The following is a 24064-nucleotide window of genomic DNA, read 5'->3' as shown; positions in this document are numbered from 1 at the left end:
TGGAGCAGGTACATGAAAATATTCAAAGATATATTCCTTCAATATATGCAAATGCATTGGCTGATTCAATATCATGAAACTATTTTGATAGTTGTCATTCAAATAATCCTAAGCCATCCTATAATCCTATGCAGCCTAAACTCATTAGAGTCAATCTACTTCATAGGGCTTTATAATAATTGGTCATACCACCTCCTCCATGAATAAATATTAAATATGTGCTGATAATTATATTTTCGATCTTTAACTTATCCAAAAAACTGAAGACTGAAGACAGTGGGTTCAATCTGTAATTCCAGATCTCAACGGGACCCGTTTCGCACAGCTTCTTCAGGAGATCGGAAAAAAAAATCTTTCTGCCACGCTCTGCTTTTTACTTTAATAATCATTATAAACTGCATAGAACTTCACGGTCCTGTGGTATATAAACTGTTATTATTATTATTATAATAAACGTGCCTGGTGCATTCTCCCGCTTATCGGCCACCAGCCATCCTGAAACGCTATTTTCAATAATAGCCACCAGCATTTCAGGATGGCTGGTGGCTGATAAGCGGAAGAATGCACAAGAGTCGTGGGATAGGTGGCAAAGTTCAGCTGTGGATTAGGAACTGGTTATCATATAGAAAACAGAGGGTAGGGTTAAATGGTCATTTTTCTTAATGGAGGAGAATAAACAGTGGAGAGAAGTCCATAGGTCATTATTGAGATGGCTTGGAGAAATCCATCTTTTATTCCTAAGATAAGCAGCATTAAACTTTTACTACTTAGGATCTTGCTAGGTACTTGGGACCTGGGTTGGCCACAGGATGCTGGGCTTGATGAACCTTTTTTGTCTGTCCCAGTATGGAAATTCTTATGTTCTTACCACAGATCCTTCAACAGTTGTGAAAGAAATATTACAATATGAGAAATCATTGTCAAGTTTGTAACCAAAAAGATCCTGTTGAACTTGGGGAACATATTTTGAAGTTGCTGGGCGTCTTTTGAGACATCTGCAAAAGTCACAGCAACAAACTCTACAGTTACAAAATTATACTGATCAGGAGCCTAAACCAAGCTCCATCAGCAATGTCATCCATGCATGAGGATTCACAGTTCTGCTTCTCCTCAGAGAATTCACCAGTCAATAACCTAAAATGAAGTCCACTATAAGGTTTAACAAAAAAAAAGCAAGATTAACCAATGGAATAAAAATTAAACATACTTTGCTTTTCACCTCCAGCAGCTACTTCAGCCAAATAACGATAATAATCGCCTTTCATTTTCAAATAGAACACTTTACTTTCTGCTTGTGAGGCATTAGGAACCAAGTGCTTTTCCAATAGACTCTATGAGGAAAAAAGAAAAACCCACATATTTAGGGATGAAATGAAAGCACACAGTATTTCATTATAATCTACTATTATACTGATACTCAGTCATGTATATATAATGTGGCTTGAATACTATACATGATAGCTAATAAAAAAAATCCCAATATTTACAGTTTTCTGGGTATGCCACTGAAAAGGTGCATAGTCACTATTGATGCAATAAACTGATTTTTTTCCCCCATTGTTACCCTACAGCTGTGCTCAACACTGGACTAAACAAACCAGGCGATAGTACAGAGCTCAGTGGCGTACCTAGTACATTTGACACCCAGGGCCGATTAATTTTAACTCTCTCTCTCTCTCGTAATAATCCACGAATCAACCCAAGGGTGCATCTAGAAAAAGGCAGTATTTTAAATACTGCAGTGAGCACTAGATTATCAATACACCCATTGTAAAACTAAATAAACCAGATTAATACAGATCAATCACGCACTGTCAGTGCTAACAGAAAACCATGTCCTTTTCATATGCACAGAACACAATGCACCCTTGCCCGGTATGGAATAAGCAATCACAAACTAAAGATAGAAATATGTAGACAAAGTTAAACTGAACTGCCAAGAAGACAGACTCTGAACACAATGAAACACCACAAACAGTGACACTTCCTAATACTGTGCAAAATATAAAGATAGACGTAATTTAAACCCCCCCCCCCCCCAATATAATCTAATCCACATGTGTCAAACAAAAGGCCTGCGGGCCGAATCCAGCTTGCCTGGCCATTTTATGTGGCCCTCAGTTACTGTATGCCCGACATTACACTCCCCAGCCGCTGAAATTCAAAATCTTCATGCATCGGACGTAAAGTCAGCCTCTAGCCTCTGCAGTGTCCTGCCTAAGCAGGAAGAGGAAGTGCTGCAGAAAGAACACTTCCGGGGCAGGTTGACGGCCCAAAGATTTTAAATTTCAGTGGCGGGGAGGTGGTAGGTGGGGGGAGTCAGGAACTAGGGACTGTCGTACCTTAGGATCCAGTTGAGAGGGGAGGGCTGGGGTTGGGAAGGAAAGGACAGAGGCTGCACAGGCTGGGAGTTAAGAAGGGAAGGAAAGAGATGCTGCCGGTGGGTGAGGGAAGAGAAAGCACAGTTACTTACCGTAAACAGGTGTTATCCAGGGACAGCAGGCAGATATTCTCAACATGTGGGTGACGTCACCGATGGAGCCCCCTAGTGGACGTTTTTACAAGCAGACTTGCTCGAAGACCTTCAGGCTTGCGATTGTCCCGCGCGTGCCCCTCCCGCCCTGCCTAGGGCATGCATCTCCTCAGCGTGTCCTCAGTTCAGATAGCTAGCAAAGAAGCCAGCCACGGGGAGGTGGGTGGGTTGCGAGAATATCTGCCTGCTGTCCCTGGATAACACCTGTTACGGTAAGTAACTGTGCTTTATCCCAGGACAAGCAGGCAGCATATTCTCTGCATGTTTGAGACCTCCAAGCTAACCAGAATGGGATGGAGGGAGAGTTGGCAATTTAAGAGAACAGATTGCGCAAAACGGACTGGCCAAAATGGCCATCACACCTGGAGAAAGTATCCAGACAGTAGTGCGAGGTAAATGTATGAACCGAGGACCAAGTGGCAGCCTTACAGATTTCCTCGATGGGAATCGAGCTGAGGAAAGCAACAGACACCGCCATCGCTCGGACCTTGTGGCCTGTGACTCGACCCAGCAGAGAGACCAGCCTCAGCGTAACAGAAAGAGATACAAGCGTCCAACCAGTTAGAAATGGAACACTTAGAAACCGAGCGACCCAAGCGATTTGGATCGAAAGAGAGGAACAGCTGGGGAGCAGAACGATGAGGAGTGGTGCGCTTCAAGTAGAAGGCCAGCGCACGCTTACAGTCAAGAGAATGAAGAGCCACCTCTCCAGGATGAGAATGGGGCTTCGGAAAAACACAGGAAGAACAATAGATTGGTTGATGTGAAACTCAGAAACAATCTTAGGCAAGAATTTAGGATAGGTACGGAGAACCACCTTATCATGATGGAAGACAGTGAAAGGTGGGTCCGACACCAAGGCTTGAAGCTCACTGACTCGATGGACAGAAGTGAGAGCAATAAGAGACACAACTTCCCAAGTAAGATATTTCAAGTGAGCTCGCGCTAGCAGCTCGAACGGAGGTTTCATCAATTGAGCAAGGACCACGTTAAGATCCCAAACCACTGGAGGAGGTTTAAGGGGCGGATGAACGTGGAAAAGTCCTTTCATGAAGCAGGAAACCACAGGATGAACAGAGGTAGGCTTTATGTCAATCGGCTGATGAAAAGCAGCAATGGCACTAAGGTGGACTCGGACCGAAGAGGACTTGAGCCCAGCACCAGACAAGTGTAACAGATAATCCAGGACAGCAGACAAGGAGGCAGATAGAGGCTCCAGCTGTCGAGTAGCGCACCAGGAAGAAAAGTGGGTCCACTTCTGATGGTAACAGAGGCGAGTGGACTCCTTCCTAGACGTCTCCAGGACATCCAGCACAGGCTGGGAGTACTGGAACGAGGGCATTACATCTCGAGGAACCAAGCTGTTAAGTGCAGAGACTGGAGGTTGGGATGAAGCAGAGAACCCCGAATCTGCGTAAGCAGAGAAGGAAATATAGGTAGAGGAAGAGGCTCCCTGGCACTGAGTTGCAACAGAAGGGAGAACCACGGCTGTCAGGGCTACCGAGGAGCTACTAGAATCATGGTGGCACTCGTGGACTTGAGATTGACGAGAGTCTTGAGAATCAGAGGGAATGGAGTAAACGCATATAGGAACTCATTCGTCCAATCCAGAAGGAAGGCATCCGCCTCGATCCCGAGAGGGGTGTAAACACTGGAGCAGAAGCGGGGCAACTTGTGATTGAGGGGGGACGCGAACATATCGACGTCTAGAGTCCCCTAACGAACAAACACCTGACACAGGGTCCCGGAGCGGAGCGACCACATGTGAGGCTGCAGAAGATGACTCAATTTGTCTGCCAGACAGTTCCGCTGGTCCTGAATGTAGACAGCTCGAATGAATATGTTGCGGTGAATGGCCCAATCCCAGAGCCACACCGCCTCCAGGCACAGGGACCTGGACCCCGTGCCCCCCTATTTGTTGATATAATACATGGCAATCTGGTTGTCCATGCGAACCAGCACCACCTGGTCGCGAAGCAGGTGACAAAAGGCCTTCAGAGCGAGGAAAATCGCTCGAAGCTCCAGAAGATTGTTGTGACAAAGGCGGTCGACATGGGACCAAAGATCCTGGGTGCGCAGACTAGCCAGATGAGCCCCCCCAAGCATAGGTCGACAGTCCGTTGTGAGGACTTTCTGCAGAGGAGGAGCGTGAAACAGAAAACCTCTGGAAAGATTGGAAGAGAGCATCCACCAACAGAGACACCTCTTCAAAGGAGTCATGACAATGTGTCGAGAGAGAGGATCTTGGTCCTGGTTCCATTGGGACGTCAGAGTCCATTGAGGAATACGTAGGTAAAGCCTGGCAAAAGGAGTCACGTAACCATAGAGGCCATGTGACCAAGGATGACCATCATGAGCCGAGCTGGCGCCAAGGGCAGATGGGGACACAAACGGATAAGGGCCTCCTGACGAAACCGAGGCAGGAAGGAGCGGAGACGAACCGTGTCCAGGACTGCTCCAATGAACTCGAGAGACTAGGACAGGCAGAGGTGAGACTTGGGAAAGTTCACCTCGAAGCAGAGGCTCTGAAGGAACATGATGGTTTGATTCGTCGCTCGCAGGACTTCGTCGCGAGAGGACGCTTTGATTAACCAGTCGTTGAGGTAAGGAAATACTTGCAGGCCGTGGAGACACAGGGCCGCAGCTACCACAACCAGACATTTCGGAAAACCCTCGGAGAGCCTGCCAGGTGAAAGGGAAGAACATAATATTGGAGATGGAGATCCCCCACCCGGAATTTCAAATACCAGCGAGAGGCCGGGTGTATCGGAATGTGTGTGTACGCCTCCTTGAAGTCTAGTGAGCACAGCCAGTCCCCCTCATCCAAAAGGGGATACAATGTGGGAAGGGTGAGCATTCTGAAGCATTCCCAGACCAGAAACTTGTTTAGGGCACGGAGGTCCAGGATCGGACGTAGATCCCCCGTCTTCTTGGGTACCAGAAAGTACCGGAAATAAAATTTCCTCGACTACTCGAAGGTGAAGCAGGGCCTGAGCTTCCTGCAGAAGGAGAGGGAGCTGGACTGAGCAGAAGGAAACTCTCTTGGAGACATGTCTGGGGGTACGCGACTGAAGTGGAGGGAGTACCCCTCCCAGATGATAGACAGCACCCAACTGTCGGTGGTAAGACTCTCCCACTAGGTGTAGAAATGATGGAGACGACCCCCGATGGGGAAGGGGGAAGACTCCAGAAAGGGAGCCCGAAGGCTCGGGCTGGAATTGTCAAAAAGACGGCCCGGTGTTTGCTGGGGCCGGTGGCCGAGTCTTAGGTTGACGTGGCTGCTACTGCAGGGGCCGTTTTGCAGGAGGCCTCGAGACAGCAGGAGTGGATTTTTGCAGGTACCTACGGAGAGGAATTTTATATTGGCGAGCCGGAGGGACCTTTGGCTTAAGTTTCACCAGAGACGAAAAGGTCCGCTCGTGGTCCGAGAGGCGCTTCGTGGCAGCTTTGATGGAAACATCGAAGAGCTCATGACTCACACACGGGAGATTGGTAAGATGATCCTGCAGGTTCGAATCTATGTCCACAATCCGGAGCCAAGCGAGGCGACACATGGCGACGGCAAAGGCTGTAACTCTCGAGGACAATTCAAAGGCGTTGTACAGGCCTGAAACATATACAGGCGGAGTTGGGAGAGGGTCTCCTTGAGGAGACAAAACTCCTGACGTCGAGGCTCTGGAATGACTTCCCGGAACGAGCAGAGGACATCCACACAGAACCTGAGATAGGAAGTGAAGAAGAAGTTATAATTAAGGACATGGTTCGCCATCATTGAATTCTGATAAAGGTGACGACCAAATTTGTCCACTTTGCAGCCCTCCCTGCTCGGAGGGACAGCAGCATAAACCTTGGAGGGGTTTGATTTCTTCAAAGAAGACTCAACTACCAAGGACTGGTGGGAAAGCTGAGCACTTTCAAACCCTTTACCAGGATTGTCCGGTAACGGGACTCCAACTTGGAGGGAATAGCCGTAACACCATATGGTGTTTCCAGGTTCCGGAGAAACGTCTGCCAGAGAACCTGATGCAACGGGAGGCGAAGCGTCTCACGAGGTGTGTTGTCAACTCCCAATACCGTCAGGTATTCCTGGGTAAAGCGGGAGTCGGACTGAAGATCTAAGTTCAGAGCTCTACCCATGTCGGAGATGAAACGAGAAAAGGAGGAGGTTCGAGAAGAAGACTCATCCTCCGGAGGAGACTCCGACCGAGATCGGGGTGCAGCAGAAAAAGAGGGAGAAACCTCCCTGGAATAGTAAGCCGGAGCCTCAGAGTCTCGTGAACAGGAGACCAAAGAGGTTTGACTAAGGCGTGTAGGGGGCGTCGAGGAACGGCCCCGTGCCAGATGGATCGGGGAAGATCCCGGGGTCTGAGGGAACCGCTGGGGAAGCCTCGGAGAAGAAGGGGCATAGGAAAATTCTCCAACTGGCTTCGAAGGAGGTCCTTGAGAAGCCGGTAAGCGCCTCGAAGGAGAACAGACACTAGAGTCCAATTCGAGGACAAGTGTGTGTCTAGAGGGTCTCGAGGTTGAAGACCTACCCCGACAGGGCGGAGAAGACCGGAGTTTCTTAGAAGAAGCGAGCCTCGCTGCGGTAGCAGGGGAAAAGTTGGCCCTGGGCCTGGACCCCTGAAAAGTCACTGGGGACTCAGGTGAGAAGACTCGCTCGAGAGAACCCGACGGGTCTTACGAGTAAGGCCTCGAGAAACAAGAGGATGCTCAGGCTGGCCAGACCGCGACTGGGTCGAGACCGAGGTCAAAGTCGTCGAGGTCGGGACTAGTTGGCTTACCACCGAGGAAAAATGTGTGGTAATAATAGCCTTAAGCATGTCCTCGAACATAGGCACCAAGACCACAAGGTAGGTGGGTCGGAGGTGTAGCAGTGCGCTCCTTCAGGGGCGACCTCGAAGAAGAATATTCCCTACGTGAGGAGGCATGCTTAGAGTGATGTCTCGAAGAGGCCGACAAGGCGGCCTGACATGAGACTCAGAGGAAGGCTTCTTTGCCGGCACACCTGAGGAGGAAAGTGGACTTACCAGAGGCACCCACCTAGGGTGCCGAGGCCTGTCCCACAGGATTCATGGGGCCAAAGAGTTGGAGAATCTTGGCCACCCACCGACGAAGAGCCTGTGGTTGCAAAGTCGCACAACGGGGACACAACTCAGCGCAGTGCTCCGCACCCAGGCACTCCACACACCAATGATGAGGATCGGTGATGGAGATAACCCAGTTGCACTTAGTGCAGTTTTAAAAACTGGAACGAGGCCGGACATAAAAAAAAAGAAGAGCCGCGCTGAGGAGATGCATGCCCTAGGCAGGGCGGGAAGGGCATGTGCACATGCGCGGGCCAATCGCAAGCCTGAAGGTTTTCGAGCAAGTCTGCTTGCTAAAACGTCTGCTAAGGGGCTCCGTCAGTGATGCCACCCACATGTAGAGAATATGCTGCCTGCTTGTTCTGGGATAAAAAGAAAATTTTTCGACATGGGTGTGAGGGAAAGAGATGGAATACTTGGGGAAGAGGAAGAGGAAGAATTGTTGGACATGATAGTGGTGGAGACTCAAAGAAGATTCCGGAGAAAGAGAAAGATGCCAGACCACAAAATGGAAGGGAAGGAGGGGAGATAGAAATGCCAGAATGCAGGAAGGAGAAATGCCAGAACGCAGAAGGGAGAGGAGGAGGAGGGAAGGAGAGAGAAGAGAGATTCCAGGCTATGGGAGAGGAAAAATATGTCAGACCATATGAGGGGGGAAGACAGAATTGTTGGACCATGGGAGAAGGATGAGGGTACACAAGGATACAGGAGAAGAGGAGACAGAGGGAGGAGATGGTGCACACCAATGGGTGTAGCAGGGAAGAGATGAGAAAAAAGGGCTTCTTATGGATAGATGGGAATAGGGGAGAAGAAAGAAGAAGGAGATGATATACATGGATAGATGGGAAGGGAAGACAAGGAAAAGTAGATAGATTTTGGGAAGAAATAAGAAAAATGGAAGAAAGTTGAATGTTAAAAGTTAATGCTAAAGATGGATGTATACTAGAAAACAAAGTTCTATAACTTCAATGTTGAATAAACTGTGCAGTGCTGCCCAAACACTATAATATCTAGAATGTTTATAAATTAAGTGAAAGGAAGCCCTCAATGATTATTCTTTACAATATAACAAATATTCATGAATATCCTAAAATACATTGAAACATGATCCCGTCCACATTATACTGGGCGCCAGAATTTTAACTAGGAAATCAACTCTATCTATAATCTACCATCATAGATAGGCAAAATTGTGGCTTGCTTTATATATCATACATCATTCTCCCAAAATGAAAATAACGATAACAGAAATTAAACTTTCAACAAAGATTCTCCCTTAATAAAATCTTCTAACTGGGTTGGATCAAAAATACACATATTTGTCACTTCCATACGAAATAAGGCATTTACATGGGAATTTTAAAAAGAAAGTAGCTCCAACTGCCAAAGCTTTGGGCTTTAGTTAGAGGAATTGCTTCCTTTTAAACTGAGTATGTCTTGAGACATCCGGAAAAATTATCACTTGTAGGCCACAAAACAGATCTTGTTTAAAAAATAATAAATAAATAAATTTTCAAAAGAGCCTGTTTTTATGACTGCTTCTCACCTGACCATATCGCAGGATAACATTCCATTACTACAATTCATGATATTGGTTGCAGTTCGGCTTATATTTGCTAATTGGAAAGATTTCACTAATGTTTCTCATAATGAATGGTGGAATACATTATGTCTATATGCTAAATAGGAAAGTATTGCAGCGGAACGGCGTGGTTCACTAATTAGATTTGAATGAATGTGGTTGCCTCTACTTACCTTTCTTGAGCCCTCTTGATATGGCATGTTCCTCTGCAGCCTCCTGCGAGTCTACTTCTACTGCTGTGTACCGATACATTTGCTCATCCTGATAACAACATTGATAATCTACTCTGCTTGAATATTGTACTTTACACGTCTGACCAGTTTATCTTTTTCTTTTTTCTTTCTCTTTTTCATTGGTTATTGTTTGGGTAGGAAGTTTCCTACCCTAGATTTCCTTTTGCGGTAATGATGGTCAAAATGCATTAATACTGCTGTTAATTACCCAGCTTATTGGTCATTGTTACCCAATTGTTGTATATTTTACAAAACTCTTCAATAAAGATGATTGAACTAAAAAAAAAAAAAAAAAAAATAGCCTGTTTTTCTAACTACCGTATTTTCACGCAAATAACACGCACCCGTATAAAACGCGCACACGAATATAGCGCGCAGAAATCACGATGATTTGCACAAAAACTTTGATATACCGCGCTCACGGGTATACCGCGCATGCTGCCCGACGCTCCTTTCGCCCGCCCTGACTTTCCGTGCGCTGTCCCGACTCTCCGTTCACCACCCCTGACTTCCGTGCACTGTCCCCCCTTGAAGGTCTGTCCCCATCCTGAAAGCCTGATGCCCCCCCCCCGACGTCCGATACATCCCTCCCCCCCCCCCCCGAAGGACCGCCGACTCCCCAACAATATCGGGCCAGGAGGGAGCCCAAATCCTCCTGGCCACGGCGACCCCCTAACCCCACCCCGCACTACATTACGGGCAGGAGGGATCCCAGGCCCTCCTGCCCTCGACGCAAACCCCCCTCCCCCCCAAGAACCTCCGACCGCCCCCCAGCCGACCCGCGATCCCCCTGGCGACCCCCACGACCCCCCCACCCCCCTTCCCCGTACCTTTGGTAGTTGGGCCAGAAGGGAGCCCAAACCCTCCTGGCCACGGCGACCCCCTAACCCCACCCCGCACTACATTACGGGCAGGAGGGATCCCAGGCCCTCCTGCCCTCGACGCAAACCCCCCTCCCCCCCAAGAACCTCCGACCGCCCCCCAGCCGACCCGCGATCCCCCTGGCGACCCCCACGACCCCCCCACTCCCCTTCCCCGTACCTTTAGTAGTTGGCCGGACAGACGGGAGCCAAACCCGCCTGTCCGGCAGGCAGCCAACGAAGGAATGAGGCCGGATTGGCCCATCCATCCTAAAGCTCCGCCTACTGGTGGGGCCTAAGGCGCGTGGGCCAATCAGAATAGGCCCTGGAGCCTTAGGTCCCACCTGGGGGCGCGGCCTGAGGCACATGGTCGGGTTGGGCCCATGTGCCTCAGGCCGCGCCCCCAGGTGGGACCTAAGGCTCCAGGGCCTATTCTGATTGGCCCACGCGCCTTAGGCCCCACCAGTAGGCGGAGCTTTAGGATGGATGGGCCAATCCGGCCTCATTCCTTCGTTGGCTGCCTGCCGGACAGGCGGGTTTGGCTCCCGTCTGTCCGGCCAACTACTAAAGGTACGGGGAAGGGGGGTGGGGGGTCGTGGGGGTCGCCAGGGGGATCGCGGGTCGGCTGGGGGGCGGTCGGAGGTTCTTGGGGGGGAGGGGGGTTTGCGTCGAGGGCAGGAGGGCCTGGGATCCCTCCTGCCCGTAATGTAGTGCGGGGTGGGGTTAGGGGGTCGCCGTGGCCAGGAGGGTTTGGGCTCCCTTCTGGCCCAACTACCAAAGGTACGGGGAAGGGGGGTGGGGGGGTCGTGGGGGTCGCCAGGGGGATCGCGGGTCGGCTGGGGGGCGGTCGGAGGTTCTTGGGGGGGAGGGGGGTTTGCGTCGAGGGCAGGAGGGCCTGGGATCCCTCCTGCCCGTAATGTAGTGCGGGGTGGGGTTAGGGGGTCGCCGTGGCCAGGAGGGTTTGGGCTCCCTTCTGGCCCGATATTGTCGGGAAGTCGGCGGTCGTTCGGGGTGGGGGTGCGAGTGGTCCTGCCGGGGGGGGGGGGGATGTATCGGACGTCGGGGAGTCGGCCGGGCAAGAGGGCTTGGGCTCCCTCTTGCTCCGATCGTGGATGCGGGTGTGGGTGGGAGCGCGTGCGAGCGGTCGTTCGGGGTGGGGGTGCGAGTGGTCCTGCCGGGGGGGGGGGGATGTATCGGACGTCGGGGAGTCGGCCGGGCAAGAGGGCTTGGGCTCCCTCTTGCTCCGATCGTGGATGCGGGTGTGGGTGGGAGCGCGTGCGAGCGGTCGTTCGGGGTGGGGGTGCGAGTGGTCCTGCCGGGGGGGGGGATGTATCGGACGTCGGGGAGTCGGCCGGGCAAGAGGGCTTGGGCTCCCTCTTGCTCCGATCGTGGATGCGGGTGGGAGCGCGTGCGAGCGGTCGTTCGGGGTGGGGGTGCGAGCGGTCCTGCTGGGGGGGTGAATCGGGCGGGGTGGGAACTATGTTTTAAAACTTTGGTATACCGCGCTCACGCATATAACGCGCGAGGGGTATGCGCGGTAGGTAAAAACGCGTATAACGCGCGCGTTATATGCGTGAAAATACGGTATGTCTTGAAGGCCGCAAAGAGAGTTGCCCGTTTACTAATTATATCTTTAGAAGATTTGAGAAACTGTTATACATTCAAACTACCAGGTGAAACTAGTTGGTTCATATTATCTTCTGCTATTTCCTTAGACTTGTAATGTAATAGAGGTTGTCAACATCAAAAGTATCCACATTAGTATAATGTAATATATCCCTCAATTAAGAGTTCTAATGGAGAGAGATAATGTGTAATAGGAAAATTAAAGACAAAGGTTTTTAGCCCTTATAGAATTCTCCAGTTTCTCTAATTTAGCATGTATTATCATACCATCCTTAATGTTAATGGCAGCATGTAACACAGAAACATCACTAATATTACCTTCACTAATATTACCTCTACAGAATTCCTTCGCACCACTAGTGCACTGCGATACTCAAGAAAACAGAAGGGAGGTGGGACTGGAACCAATGAAGGTAGTAACTCAAGAGAACAAGCGCACCCCAAGTACAAATAAAAAAGCCAAAAACAGAAAACTATTACTGTTGGGGGATTCCATCATCAGAGGCATTAACCTTGGAACACAGGGCAAGGAGACCAAAATAGTGAAATGTCTTCCAGGATCCTCAGCTACCAGGAGTTCCAGGCAAATACTGACTATAATTAAGGAAGAAACTAAGGATTTTAACACTGATGTTGTTATCCATCTGGGAACAAATGACCTGGCCAACAACTCCACACTTGCAGCACAGAAAGCTTTTTGGGAGCTTGGTGAGGGCGTGAAACCTTTTGTAAAGACTTTAGCTTTTTCTGAAATACTGCCTGCATATGGAAAGGGAGAGCAAAGAGTGAAAAACACAGAGGATTTTAATAGATGGCTCAGAGCCTGGTGTCATCAAGAAGGCTTCAGGTACATAGGAGGATGGGGAAATACATGAAAGGACAAGAAGCTATATTGCACTGATGGGCTACATATTACTACAGCAGGAAAAAGAAACCTTGCAGAGAAATTTAGACAATATTTTTCTAGGCATTTAAACTAGAAGGTGGGGGAGGTGTATGTACGAAGGACAATTATAGAGACCACCCCCGGCAAAAGAAAAGATGTGATAGTAGTAAAGGCTGCAACATAAGCAATATCAGCAACTCATTTCTTAGTATTGCAACGGAAAGTGAAACGACACAAAAATCCATATGAAAAAGGAGATTATCGCTGAAAAATAGCTGGAAAGCGATGACCATAAATGCTCGCAGTCTAAGCAACAAAGTTCATGATCTGCAAGCCCTGATGTTAGAGGCAGATCTAGATATTTTTGCTGTCACAGAGACATGATCCAGTGAATCATATGGATGAGATGCAAACATACCGGGATATGATCTTTATAGGAAGGACAGAGATGGTCATAAAAGTGGAGGAGTAGCTCTCTATGTAAAGATCAATATCCAAGCGACCTAAATGCAAGGGACCTGGGGAGAAGAAGCAGCGATATGGATTGCTCTGAAAAGAGAAGATGGAACTTCTATCTACGTGGGTGTAGTCTACAGACCTCCGACTCAATCACAGCAAATTGATAAGGTTCTGATTGTAGATATCCAAAAGTTTGGCAGAAAAGAGGAGGTTCTGCTGTTGGGAGATTTCAACCTGCCGGATGCGGACTGGAATGTTCCATCTGCGGAATCGGAAAGAAGTAGGGAAATTGTGGATGCCTTTCAAGAGGCTCTGCTCAGACAAATGGTGACGGAACCCACAAGGGAAAAAGCGATATTGGATCTGGTCCTCACAAATGGAGAGAGTATCTCTAATGTTCGAGTGGGTGCTCACCTGGGAAGTAGCGATCATCAAACGGTTTGGTTTGATATAACGGCTAAAGTGGAGAGCAGCTGCACGATACTTAAAGTCCTAGATTTCAAACGTACGGACTTTAATGCAATGGGAAAGTACCTGAAGAAAGAGCTGTTAGGATGGGAGGACATAAGAGAAGTGGAAAGACAGTGGTCTAAGCTGAAAGGAGCGATAAAAAATGGCTACGGACCTTTATGTGAAGAAAATCAATAAAAACAAGAGAAAAAGGAAGCCGATATGGTTCTCCAACCTAGTGGCTGAGAAAATAAAGGCGAAAGAGTTGGCATTCATGAAATATAAAAAAAACCCAAGAAGAGGAGAGCAGAAAGGACTACAGGGTGAAACTGAAAGAAGCTAAGAGAGAGATACGTTTGGCGAAGGCACAGGCGGAAGAACAAATGGCTAAAAATGTAAAAAAGGGAGATAAAAATTTTTTCAAATATATTAGTGAAAGGAGGAAGATAAAAAATGGAATTGCTAGGCTAAAAGATGCTGGGAACAAATATGTGGAGAATGATGAGGAGAAAGCAAATGTGCTAAACAAATACTTCTGTTCTGTGTTCACAGAAGAAAATCCTGGAGAAGGACCGAGATTGTCTGGTAAAGTTACACTTGAAAAAGTAGTAGATTCAGCGCCGTTCACGGAGGAGGGTGTTTATGAGCAACTTGAAAAACTGAAGGTGGACAAAGCGATGGGACCAGACGGGATCCATCCCAGGATACTAAGGGAGCTCAGAGAGGTTCTGGCGAGTCCTATTAAAGACCTGTTCAACAAATCTCTGGAGACGGGAGTGATTCCTGGGGATTGGAGGAGAGCGGATGTGGTCCCTATTCATAAAAGGGGTCACAGGGATGAAGCAGGAAACTACAGGCCGGTGAGCCTCACTTCAGTTGTTGGAAAAATAATGGAAGTGTTGCTGAAAGAAAGGATAGTGTACTTCCTTGAATCTAATGGGTTACAGGATCCGAGGCAACATGGCTTTACAAAAGGTAAATCGTGCCAAACGAACCTGATTGAATTTTTTGATTGGGTGACCAGAGAGCTGGATCGAGGACATATGCTAGATGTAATTTACTTGGATTTCAGCAAAGCCTTTGATACAGTTCCTCATAAGAGGCTGTTGAACAAACTTGAAGGGCTGAAGTTAGGACCCAAAGTGGTGAACTGGGTCAGAAACTGGCTGTCGGTCAGAAACTGGCTGTCGGACAGACGCCAGAGGGTGGTGGTTAATGGAAGTCGCTCGAAGGAAGGAAAGGTGACTAGTGGAGTCCCTCAGGGTTCGGTGCTGGGGCCAATCCTGTTCAATATGTTTGTGAGTGACATTGCTGAAGGGTTAGAAGGAAAAGTGTGCCTTTTTGCAGATGATACCAAGATTTGTAACAGAGTAGACACCGAAGAGGGAGTGGAAAATATGAAAAAGGATCTGCAAAAGTTAGAGGAATGGTCTAATGCCTGGCAACTAAAATTCAATGCAAAGAAATGCAGAGTAATGCATTTGGGGATTAATAATAGGAAGGAACCATATATGCTGGGAGGAGAGAAGCTGATATGCACAGACGGGGAGAGGGACCTTGGGGTTATAGTGTCCGAAGATCTAAAGGCAAAAAAACAGTGTGACAAGGCAGTGGCTGCTGCCAGAAGGATGCTGGGCTGTATAAAGAGAGGCGTAGTCAGTAGAAGGAAGAAGGTGTTGACGCCCCTGTACAGGTCATTGGTGAGGCCCCACTTGGAGTATTGTGTTCAGTTTTGGAGACCGTATCTGGCGAAAGACGTAAGAAGACTTGAGGCGGTCCAGAGGAGGGTGACGAAAACGATAGGAGGCTTGCGCCAGAAGACGTATGAGGAGAGACTGGAAGCCCTGAATATGTATACCCTAGAGGAAAGGAGAGACAGGGGAGATATGATTCAGACGTTCAAATACTTGAAGGGTATTAACGTAGAACAAAGTCTTTTCCAGAGAAAGGAAAATGGTAAAACCAGAGGACATAATTTGAGGTTGAGGGGTGGTAGATTCAGGGGCAATGTTAGGAAATTCTACTTTACGGAGAGGGTAGTGGATGCCTGGAATGCGCTCCCGAGAGAGGTGGTGGAGAGTAAAACTATGACTGAGTTCAAATAAGCGTGGGATGAACACAGAAGATTTAGAATCATAAAATAATATTAAATATTGAACTAGGCCAGTTACTGGGCAGACTTGCACGGTCTGTGTCTGTGTATGGCCGTTTGGTGGAGGATGGGCAGGGGAGGGCTTCAATGGCTGGGAGACGCTTTGGATTCTTGCCCAGAAATAGCTAAGAAGAAAAATTTAATTAAAAAAAAAAAAAATTTAAATTGAATCTGGTTGGGCAGACTGGATGGACCATTCAGGTCTTTATCTGCCGTCATCTACTATGTTACTATGTAAAGTATTTACCACTTGATCTAATTTTTCCAACTTTTTTGCTGTTTCTTCAAATTTAACTTCTTGTTCATTAATTTTAACAATAATATCAGATGAAAAATGACATAAGTTTGAGACTTTTTTTGTAAGGATGACTCTATTCTGTTAACAATTAACCATACATCGTTTAGAGTGATTACTTTGTCCTTAGGTAGAACATCAGGGTCTGGCCCCATAGCCATCTGAACAGGGGTCAACCCTTTAGTTCTCCCTAAAGATTGCCCTAAAACCTCGAGTCCAGGTATAGGTGGACCTTTTCTTCGGTCGAAGATCTGAGCCCAGATGAGAAGGCCATGATGCCATAGTCCAGCCGTGACTAAAGAACAAGCTCGTATGGGTTTCCTCTATGGCCCATGATTGGATGGATTCACAAAATAGTAAACCACCGAGGGAGAGTAGTTCTCATGGCTCTGGATTGGCCATGTAGGCCATGGTATGCGGACCTAGTACATCTTCAGAGGAACAAAGAGCCCAGATTGCAGGTTCAGCCTGATCATCTTTCCCAGGGATTAGTGGTCACAGAAGAATCGTATTGCTTTGGGCTGACGGCATGGCATGGCTCTTGAAAGCACAGTGTTAGAGTGCTAAGAATGCTCAAAGGTAGTCATTGCTACTCTCAGAGCTAAGAAGCCTGCAATGGTCTCCGTTTTTGCTAAGGCATGGGAAACTTTTCAGCACTGGTGCACAACAGAAAAAGTGGTTCCGTTTAGTGCTCCAATATTGGTGGTGCTGGCTTTCCCAAGTGGAAGGGCTGTCCGGAAACAGCCTGTTCATGGCACTGTCTCTGCTCACTGGCTGCCTCTACTGTTTCAGGTGATGGAGTGAGGGGATTGTCATGACCAGCTGCTGCTTTGGAGGCTTGAGAGAGAGGGGAGGGGGTTGTCAGGACCAGCTGCCACTTTGGAGGCTTGAGAGAGAGAGGGGGGGGGTTGTCAGGACCAGCTGCTGCTTTGGAGGCTGGAGGTTATCAGGACCAGTTGCCGCTTTGGAGGCTGGAGGAAGATTTGTGGCTGCCGCTGATGCTTTTGGGAGAGTCGCAGGCAAGTAAGGGGGGCCAGACCCGTGCAAAGTGAGGGAGGACCAAAAGTGTAAAGGGCATGGGAGGGGAGATGGAAGCTGGAACCATAAGTTAGGGGGGGGAGGAGATAAAGTGATCCAAACCAGAAAGGAGGGTGGGAAAGAAGGAACAGTGGAGGGGGGGACATGATAGAGAGAGGATGAGAGAGTGACTCGAGACCAGACAGGGGAGGTGGGAAGGGAGACAATTGGAGTGAGAAAACAGAGGAGGCTGGAACCAGAGAAAGAAAGGCAAAAAAACAATTTTGGGCCTTAGGATAGGGGAATTCTTTGCTTTTATTTACTGTATTTCAAATATTGATATCAAGTCAAAACAGAGTTTATGGTATGGTATATAGTATTAGTTAGATCTACATTTATCCGGCATCTATCAATCTCCATGGGTGCTGGACAACAGAGTCTACTGTTGAAAAACACTTATAAATAGAAAATGCAGATGATAATCTTATACTACAAGAAGTTAGTCCAGATTTAAATAATTTTGCTTAATGCAGTATTTTTTTCTTGTATTACCAGATTGTTGCAGTGGTCAACTTTGACCATGATGAAGTTAAACCTTATGAAGACTAAATTGTTGCCTGAAACTTATTTTCTTAGACTCGAGAAGACTTGTTTATTTGAATAATCATCAAGAATATTTATTTTAATCAGCATCATTTTGCCACGATTGTTCAGTTTATTGTAGTATTAGTAAGGTATTTTAAAACATCACTGATATGGCTGATTTAAAAAAAAAAAAAAAAAAAAAAGATTATATATATATATATATATATATATATATATATATATATATATATATAAAATATCACACCACTTTTAAGATCACTACATTGGCTTCATATTCAGTCAAGTGTCAGGTTCAAATGTGCCTGTTTAGTTTTAAAAATATTTTATGAATTAGGTGACTCAGTTGTACCATTGCCTTTAGATGTGTCATGAAAAAGGGCTAGATGTACTAAAAAATGTTGTTAAGACCGCGCAAGTTGCTGTGGATTGATTTTTTGGCTAATTTCTAAACAGCTATTGATGTTCAAACGGCTCCCATGCAAATGAGTTTTGCGGAGGGAAGTTGTAATCCCATCCAATTGCTCACTTAGAAACCGGCTTTCACATGCACAGAGCTGGGTAGGGGAAGCCCCAAAGCAGCCTCCTGCCACTTAGTTGTTGAGGCTTTTTTCTTTTTAACAGCACAGATGTGGGCGTGTGTTACACACGCACAATATCTGTCCTCATTAAAAAAAAGAAAAAAAAAAAAAAAAAAAAGAGCTTCTCTCTCCCCCCACCCCAGAACCAAAATAGAGGAAGATGTGCGCCTCCTGCTACTGTGAAATTCCCCTGCACAAAGCTTAACCACACTCCCATGCAGGACCCCCCGTACTGCACTTCAGTAAAAAAGTGGCAGGAGAGATGCCCAATCCTGCTTGCAGGCTCGCCATTTGGCAAGCCTTCCTGGAGCATACAGGGAGGAATCTAAGGCCCCTCCTGCATGGGGTGCGGTTCAGCTTGGTGTGGGAGAGTTTCGCAGTGGCAAGAAGGAGTGGGAATCCCTCCTGCCTCCACTTTTGTTCTTGGGGGGGGGAGGGGGAGAGGAGGTGTTGCACCTCTTTTTGGGGGGGGGGCTAATACACACCCACCATCTATGCCCATAGAAAAAACACAAACATGTTAGACCTGTCAGTTAACAGTTACTAACCTGTAGGTTTTTTCGGGTTGGTAATACTGATTAGATTACGGCATGCAATGTTAGGCCATCGATTGGATGGCTTATTTTAATATTAAATGACTTCATTTTATAGTAATGAGGTTATTTGCATGCCATAATTAGAGAATGTACTACTGCATGCAGTGAGCCGTTTTCAACATTGGGCTGGCAATTTCCAGTCAAACTGGTTTAGCAACCATCAGTACCGAACTGGAACGCTTAGTGCATCTAGCCCAAAGTGGCCATAGATCATCTACTGCTTATAAGCTGTCTTTCCATCATTTAAAGGCGTTCAGTCAAGGAGTCAGTTTCCGTTCTTGCTCTCCTCTATTTACCACTTTATGGAATGAAATTACCCATCAGTCTGCAGTCATACACTACCTATCAAATCTGTCAAAGACGACTAAAGAACTTTGTTTTCTACTATTTCAGTTTAGATTTTTTTATACTGTATATAGTATAATTCATACAATCTTATGACCACTACCTCAGGTTGAGGAAATTTCTAAAAGAATTTCTGTATCAAGACTGTATATCAAGCCAACCCTGAAGTAAGAATTTAAGAAATGCCATACTGGGACAGATCAAAGGTCCATCAAGCCCAGTATCCTGTTTCCAAACAGTAGCCAGCCCAGTTCCCAAGAACCTAGCTATATCCCAAATAGCAAAAGATCATGGTTTGGGACAAGGTATCTTAAGATATCACAAAAGAGATGACAAAGCATTCAAATAGTAAGATTGCAATACAGGCCATAGTAGATCAGATTTAAATAGAGCAGGCTGATTTTAAAGATTGTAAATTATCCATGCCAACTACTGAACAAATTGTAAATAGATATAAAACATTGTTTGAAATGTATGTATGTAAATGCCAGAAGCCTAAGAAACAAGATAGGAGAGTTAGAATATATTGCACTAAATCAGTGTCTCTCAAACTTTAGCTCTGGAACACTAAGGGCCTCTTTTACGAAGCCGTGCTAACGGCTGTGCTGCGCTAATGGCCCCGAAGCCCATAGAGATTTAAAGGGTTTCAGGGCTGTTGCGGTGCGGCTTTGTAAAATAGGTCCTAAACGATGTAAATGTTTTTTCATAATACATTATAATTAAAATAAAATTATAAAACCAACAAAATTAAATTTGAGTTATTTATTTAAAGTTCTTTAAGCTATGTATGGGTAATTGTAACATTGCTAATCAACGTGATGATGTACTTGTTTTTTTAGTGCAAATGAACTCAAATGTGGCTCGAATCAACAAGCAAACATGCATTTCATCATCCACCATCTGCTATCATTCTCTCTTTTTAAAAAAAAATTTGTCAAGAGCTGAAAATCCAAGTTCGCAAAGATGAGAAGATCCAAAGAGTAACAAAGCCTTGATTGCTTTGTTCAAATTGCATAAAAAAATAAAGCTAAATTACTTGCCGTTTAGTTTTCAAGGACCAATCACATCAAAGAATGATGCTTATCTGAACGGTTGTATACTTACGCACACAAACACTCGTAACATTGACGGACTCTTGTGTATGCAACAATACACATCTATGTCTTATAAAGGAAATTTTAAAAAAATAAAAGCGAAATTCTGGAATCTCTCTCATGGCACACCACTGTGCCGTGGCACACAGTTTAAGAGACATTGCATTAAATGAAAAAATAGATATAATAGGCATCTGTGAGACCTGGTGGAAGGAAGATAACCAATGGGACACTGTCATACTGGGGTATAAGCTACATCATAGTTTTGGGGTAGATTGAATTGGTGGAGGCATAGCTTTATATGTTAAGGAAGTGAAAATTCTACAGGAGCAGAAACACACCTTGGAATCCCTATGGATAGAAATTCTATGTGTAAGGGGGAGAAGGATAGTGATAGAAGTGTACTATACCATCTGCCTGACCAGGTTGAATGGACAGATGCTGAAATGTTATCAGAAATTAGGGGACTAAAACTGGATAACACAATAATAAGGGCAATTTCAACTACCTAAATATTGACTAGATAATGTAACATATCATTTGTTTGTTATTTGATTAGTTTTCTATCCCATTCTTCCCAAAGAGCTCAGAACGGGTTACATGTTGATGTATATATTTCTATAGTTTCTTAGCTTCAGAAGATTATAACAGTAAAGCACAGTTACTTACCGTAACAGGTGTTATCCAGGGACAGTAGGCAGATATTCTTGACTGATGGGTAACGGCACCGACGGAGCCCCGGTACGGACAATTTTAGAGTGATTGCATTCTAAGAACCTAGAAAGTTCTAGCTAGGCCGCACCGCGTGTGCACAAGTGCCCTCCCACCTGACGGAGGCGCGCGGTCCCCAGTTAAGATAAGCCAGCTAAGAAGCCAACCCAGGGAGGTGGGAGGGACGCAAGAATATCTGCCTGCTGTCCCTGGATAACATCTGTTACGGTAAGTAACTGTGCTTTACCCCAGGACAAGCAGGCAGCATATTCTTGACTGATGGGTGACCTCCAAGCTAATAAAAAGAGGGATGGAGGGAAGGTTGGCCATTAGGAAAACAAATTTTGTAAAACAGATTGGCCGAAGTGTCCATCCAGTCTGGAGAATGCATCCAGACAATAGTGAGATGTAAAAGTATGAACTGAGGACCAAGTAGCAGCCTTGCAGATTTCCTCAATGGAAGTGGAGCGGAGGAAAGCTACAGACGCTGCCATAGCTCTAACTTTGTGGCCCGTGACAGAACCTTCCAGTGTCAGGCCCGACTGAGCATAACAGAATGAAACGCAAGCAGCAAGCCAATTGGATAGAGTGCGTTTAGATACAGGATGACCCAACTTGTTAGGGTCAAAGGACAAAAACAGTTGAGGAGATGATCTGTGAGGTTTAGTGCGTTCAAGATAGTAAGCCAAAGCACGTTTACAGTCCAAGGTATGCAAAGCCTGTTTCACAAGGATGAGAATGAGGCTTCGGAAAAAATACAGGTAGGACTATGGACTGATTAAAATGAAAGTCAGACACAACCTTAGGGAGAAACTTTGGATGTGTACGGAGAACCACCTTATCATGGTGAAAAACAGTGAAAGGTGGATCGGCCACTAGTGCATGCAACTCACTGACCCTCCTGGCAGAAGTGAGAGCTATAAGGAAGACCACTTTCCAAGTAAGAAATTTGAAATGTGCTGTGGCCAAAGGTTCAAAAGGAGGCTTCATTAAAGCGGAAAGAACCACATTGAGATCCCAAACCACAGGAGAGGGCTTGAGAGGTGGTTTCAGATTGAAAAGGCCCCTCATGAACCTAGAAACCAAAGGATGAGCCCAGAGGGGTTTTCCATGAATTGGCTCATGAAAGGCAGCAATGGCACTAAGATGAACTCTGATAGAAGTAGATTTGAGACCAGAGTCAGACAAGGAAAGAAGATAGTCCAACACCAGTCCCACTGCTAGAGACATGGGATTATGGTGATGTAAGAGGCACCAGGAAGAAAACCGAGACCACTTCTGTTGATAACACTGAAGCGTGGTCGGTTTCCTGGAAGCATCAATGATAGAACGGACAGGCTGAGAAAGGAGTGAATTAGCCGGAGTCAGCCCGAGAGATACCAAGCTGTAAGTTGGGATGCAGTAGGGTCTGCTGATGCTGAGTAAGCAGAGAAGGAAACAGTGGAAGAAGTATGGGTTCCCTGCAACTGAGTTGAAGTAGAAGGGAGAACCAATGTTGCCTGGGCCACCGTGGGGCGATGAGAATCATGGTGGCTTGTTCCCTCCTGAGCTTGAACAATGTCCGCAGCATGAGCGGTAGAGGAGGAAATGCATATAGGAAGAGATTGGTCCAATCCAGGAGAAATGCATCGGGTGCCAGACGGTGAGGAGAGTAGAGTCTGGAGCAAAACAGGGGCAGCTGATAATTGTGAGGAGCTGCAAAAAGGTCCACTTGAGAAGTGCCCCATTGAGTGAAAATGGACTGGAGAGTCAAGGGGTCGAGAGTCCATTCGTGAGGTTGGAGAATTCTGCTGAAATTGTCTGCTAAGGAATTCTGCTCCCCTTGAATGTAGACAGCCTTCAGGAATAAATGACGAGCTGTCGCCCAAGACCAAATCCGTTGGGCTTCCTGACACAACAGGCGAGAGCCCGTCCCTCCCTGTTTGTTGATGTAGTACATTGCAACTTGATTGTCTGTGCAAATGAGTAGTACTTGAGGAAAGAGAAGATGTTGAAATGCCTTGAGGGCATAAAACATTGCTCGTAGTTCCAGGAAATTGATGTGGTGTTTCTTTTCCTGGGCAGTCCAAAACCCCTGAGTTTGGAATTCGTTCAAGTGAGCTCCCCAGGCATAAGGGGATGCGTCTGTGGTGATCACAAAATGATGAGGAGGTAGATGGAACAGTAGACCTCTGGATAGATTTGAAGATGTCAACCACCAAAGAAGTGACTGTCGAAGAGACGAGGTCACAGATATGTGTTGTGAGCAAGGATCCATCGCTTGTGACCACTGAGTCGCTAGGGTCCATTGAGGAGTACGCAGGTGGAGACGTGCGAAGGGGGTGACATGTACTGTGGAAGCCATGTGCCCCAAGAGCACCATCATGTGATTGGCAGAGATGGTCATCTGTTGAAACACCTGCCGACAGAGATGAAGGATGGTCTGAAGGCGGTTGGGTGGAAGAAACGCCCTCAACAGAACAGTGTCCAGAATGGCTCCAATGAATTGAAGTCACTGGGCTGGAATGAGGTGCGACTTGGGTAGATTGATTTTGAAACCCAACAGTTGAAGGAAGTGAATGGTCTGGTTGGTGGCAAGCAGAACCGTCTGAGGAGAATGAGCCTTGATCAGCCAGTCGTCCAAATAAGGGAAGACTTGAAAATTGTGAGAGCGGAGATAGGCCGCTACCACAATCAGACACTTGGTGAATACCCTGGGAGAGGAGGCCAGAACGAAGGGTAGCACCTTGTACTGATAATGATTTTGATTGATGAGAAAGCGTAGATATTGCCTGGACGTCAGATGGATAGGAATATGTGTGTAAGCCTCTTTTAGATCGAGGGAGCATAGCCAGTCGCCCTGAGTGAGAAGAGGGTAGAGGGTGGCAAGAGAGAGCATTTTGAACTTCTCCTTGACCAAACATTTGTTGAGATCTCTGAGATCTAATATAGGCCTGAGGTCTCCGGTCTTTTTG

General features: G+C 46.7%; 1 protein-coding gene across 3 annotated transcripts in view; it reads right to left on the bottom strand.

Moving 5' to 3' along the window:
* YWHAZ (tyrosine 3-monooxygenase/tryptophan 5-monooxygenase activation protein zeta) overlaps positions 1-24064 on the bottom strand; it is a 104896-nt gene that overhangs the window by 41093 nt on the left and 39739 nt on the right. For all 3 annotated transcript variants that reach the window (XM_033934369.1, XM_033934371.1, XM_033934372.1), the window contains exon 3: positions 1208-1331. In XM_033934369.1, the coding sequence (XP_033790260.1) occupies positions 1208-1331 (124 nt within the window). The remainder of the gene's footprint in view (positions 1-1207; positions 1332-24064) is intronic.

This window comes from Geotrypetes seraphini, chromosome 2 (assembly GCF_902459505.1).
Source record: "Geotrypetes seraphini chromosome 2, aGeoSer1.1, whole genome shotgun sequence".
NCBI lineage: Eukaryota > Metazoa > Chordata > Amphibia > Gymnophiona > Dermophiidae > Geotrypetes > Geotrypetes seraphini.
Note: the sequence above shows the minus strand (reverse complement) of the source record. Positions and strands in the feature narration are given on the sequence as shown.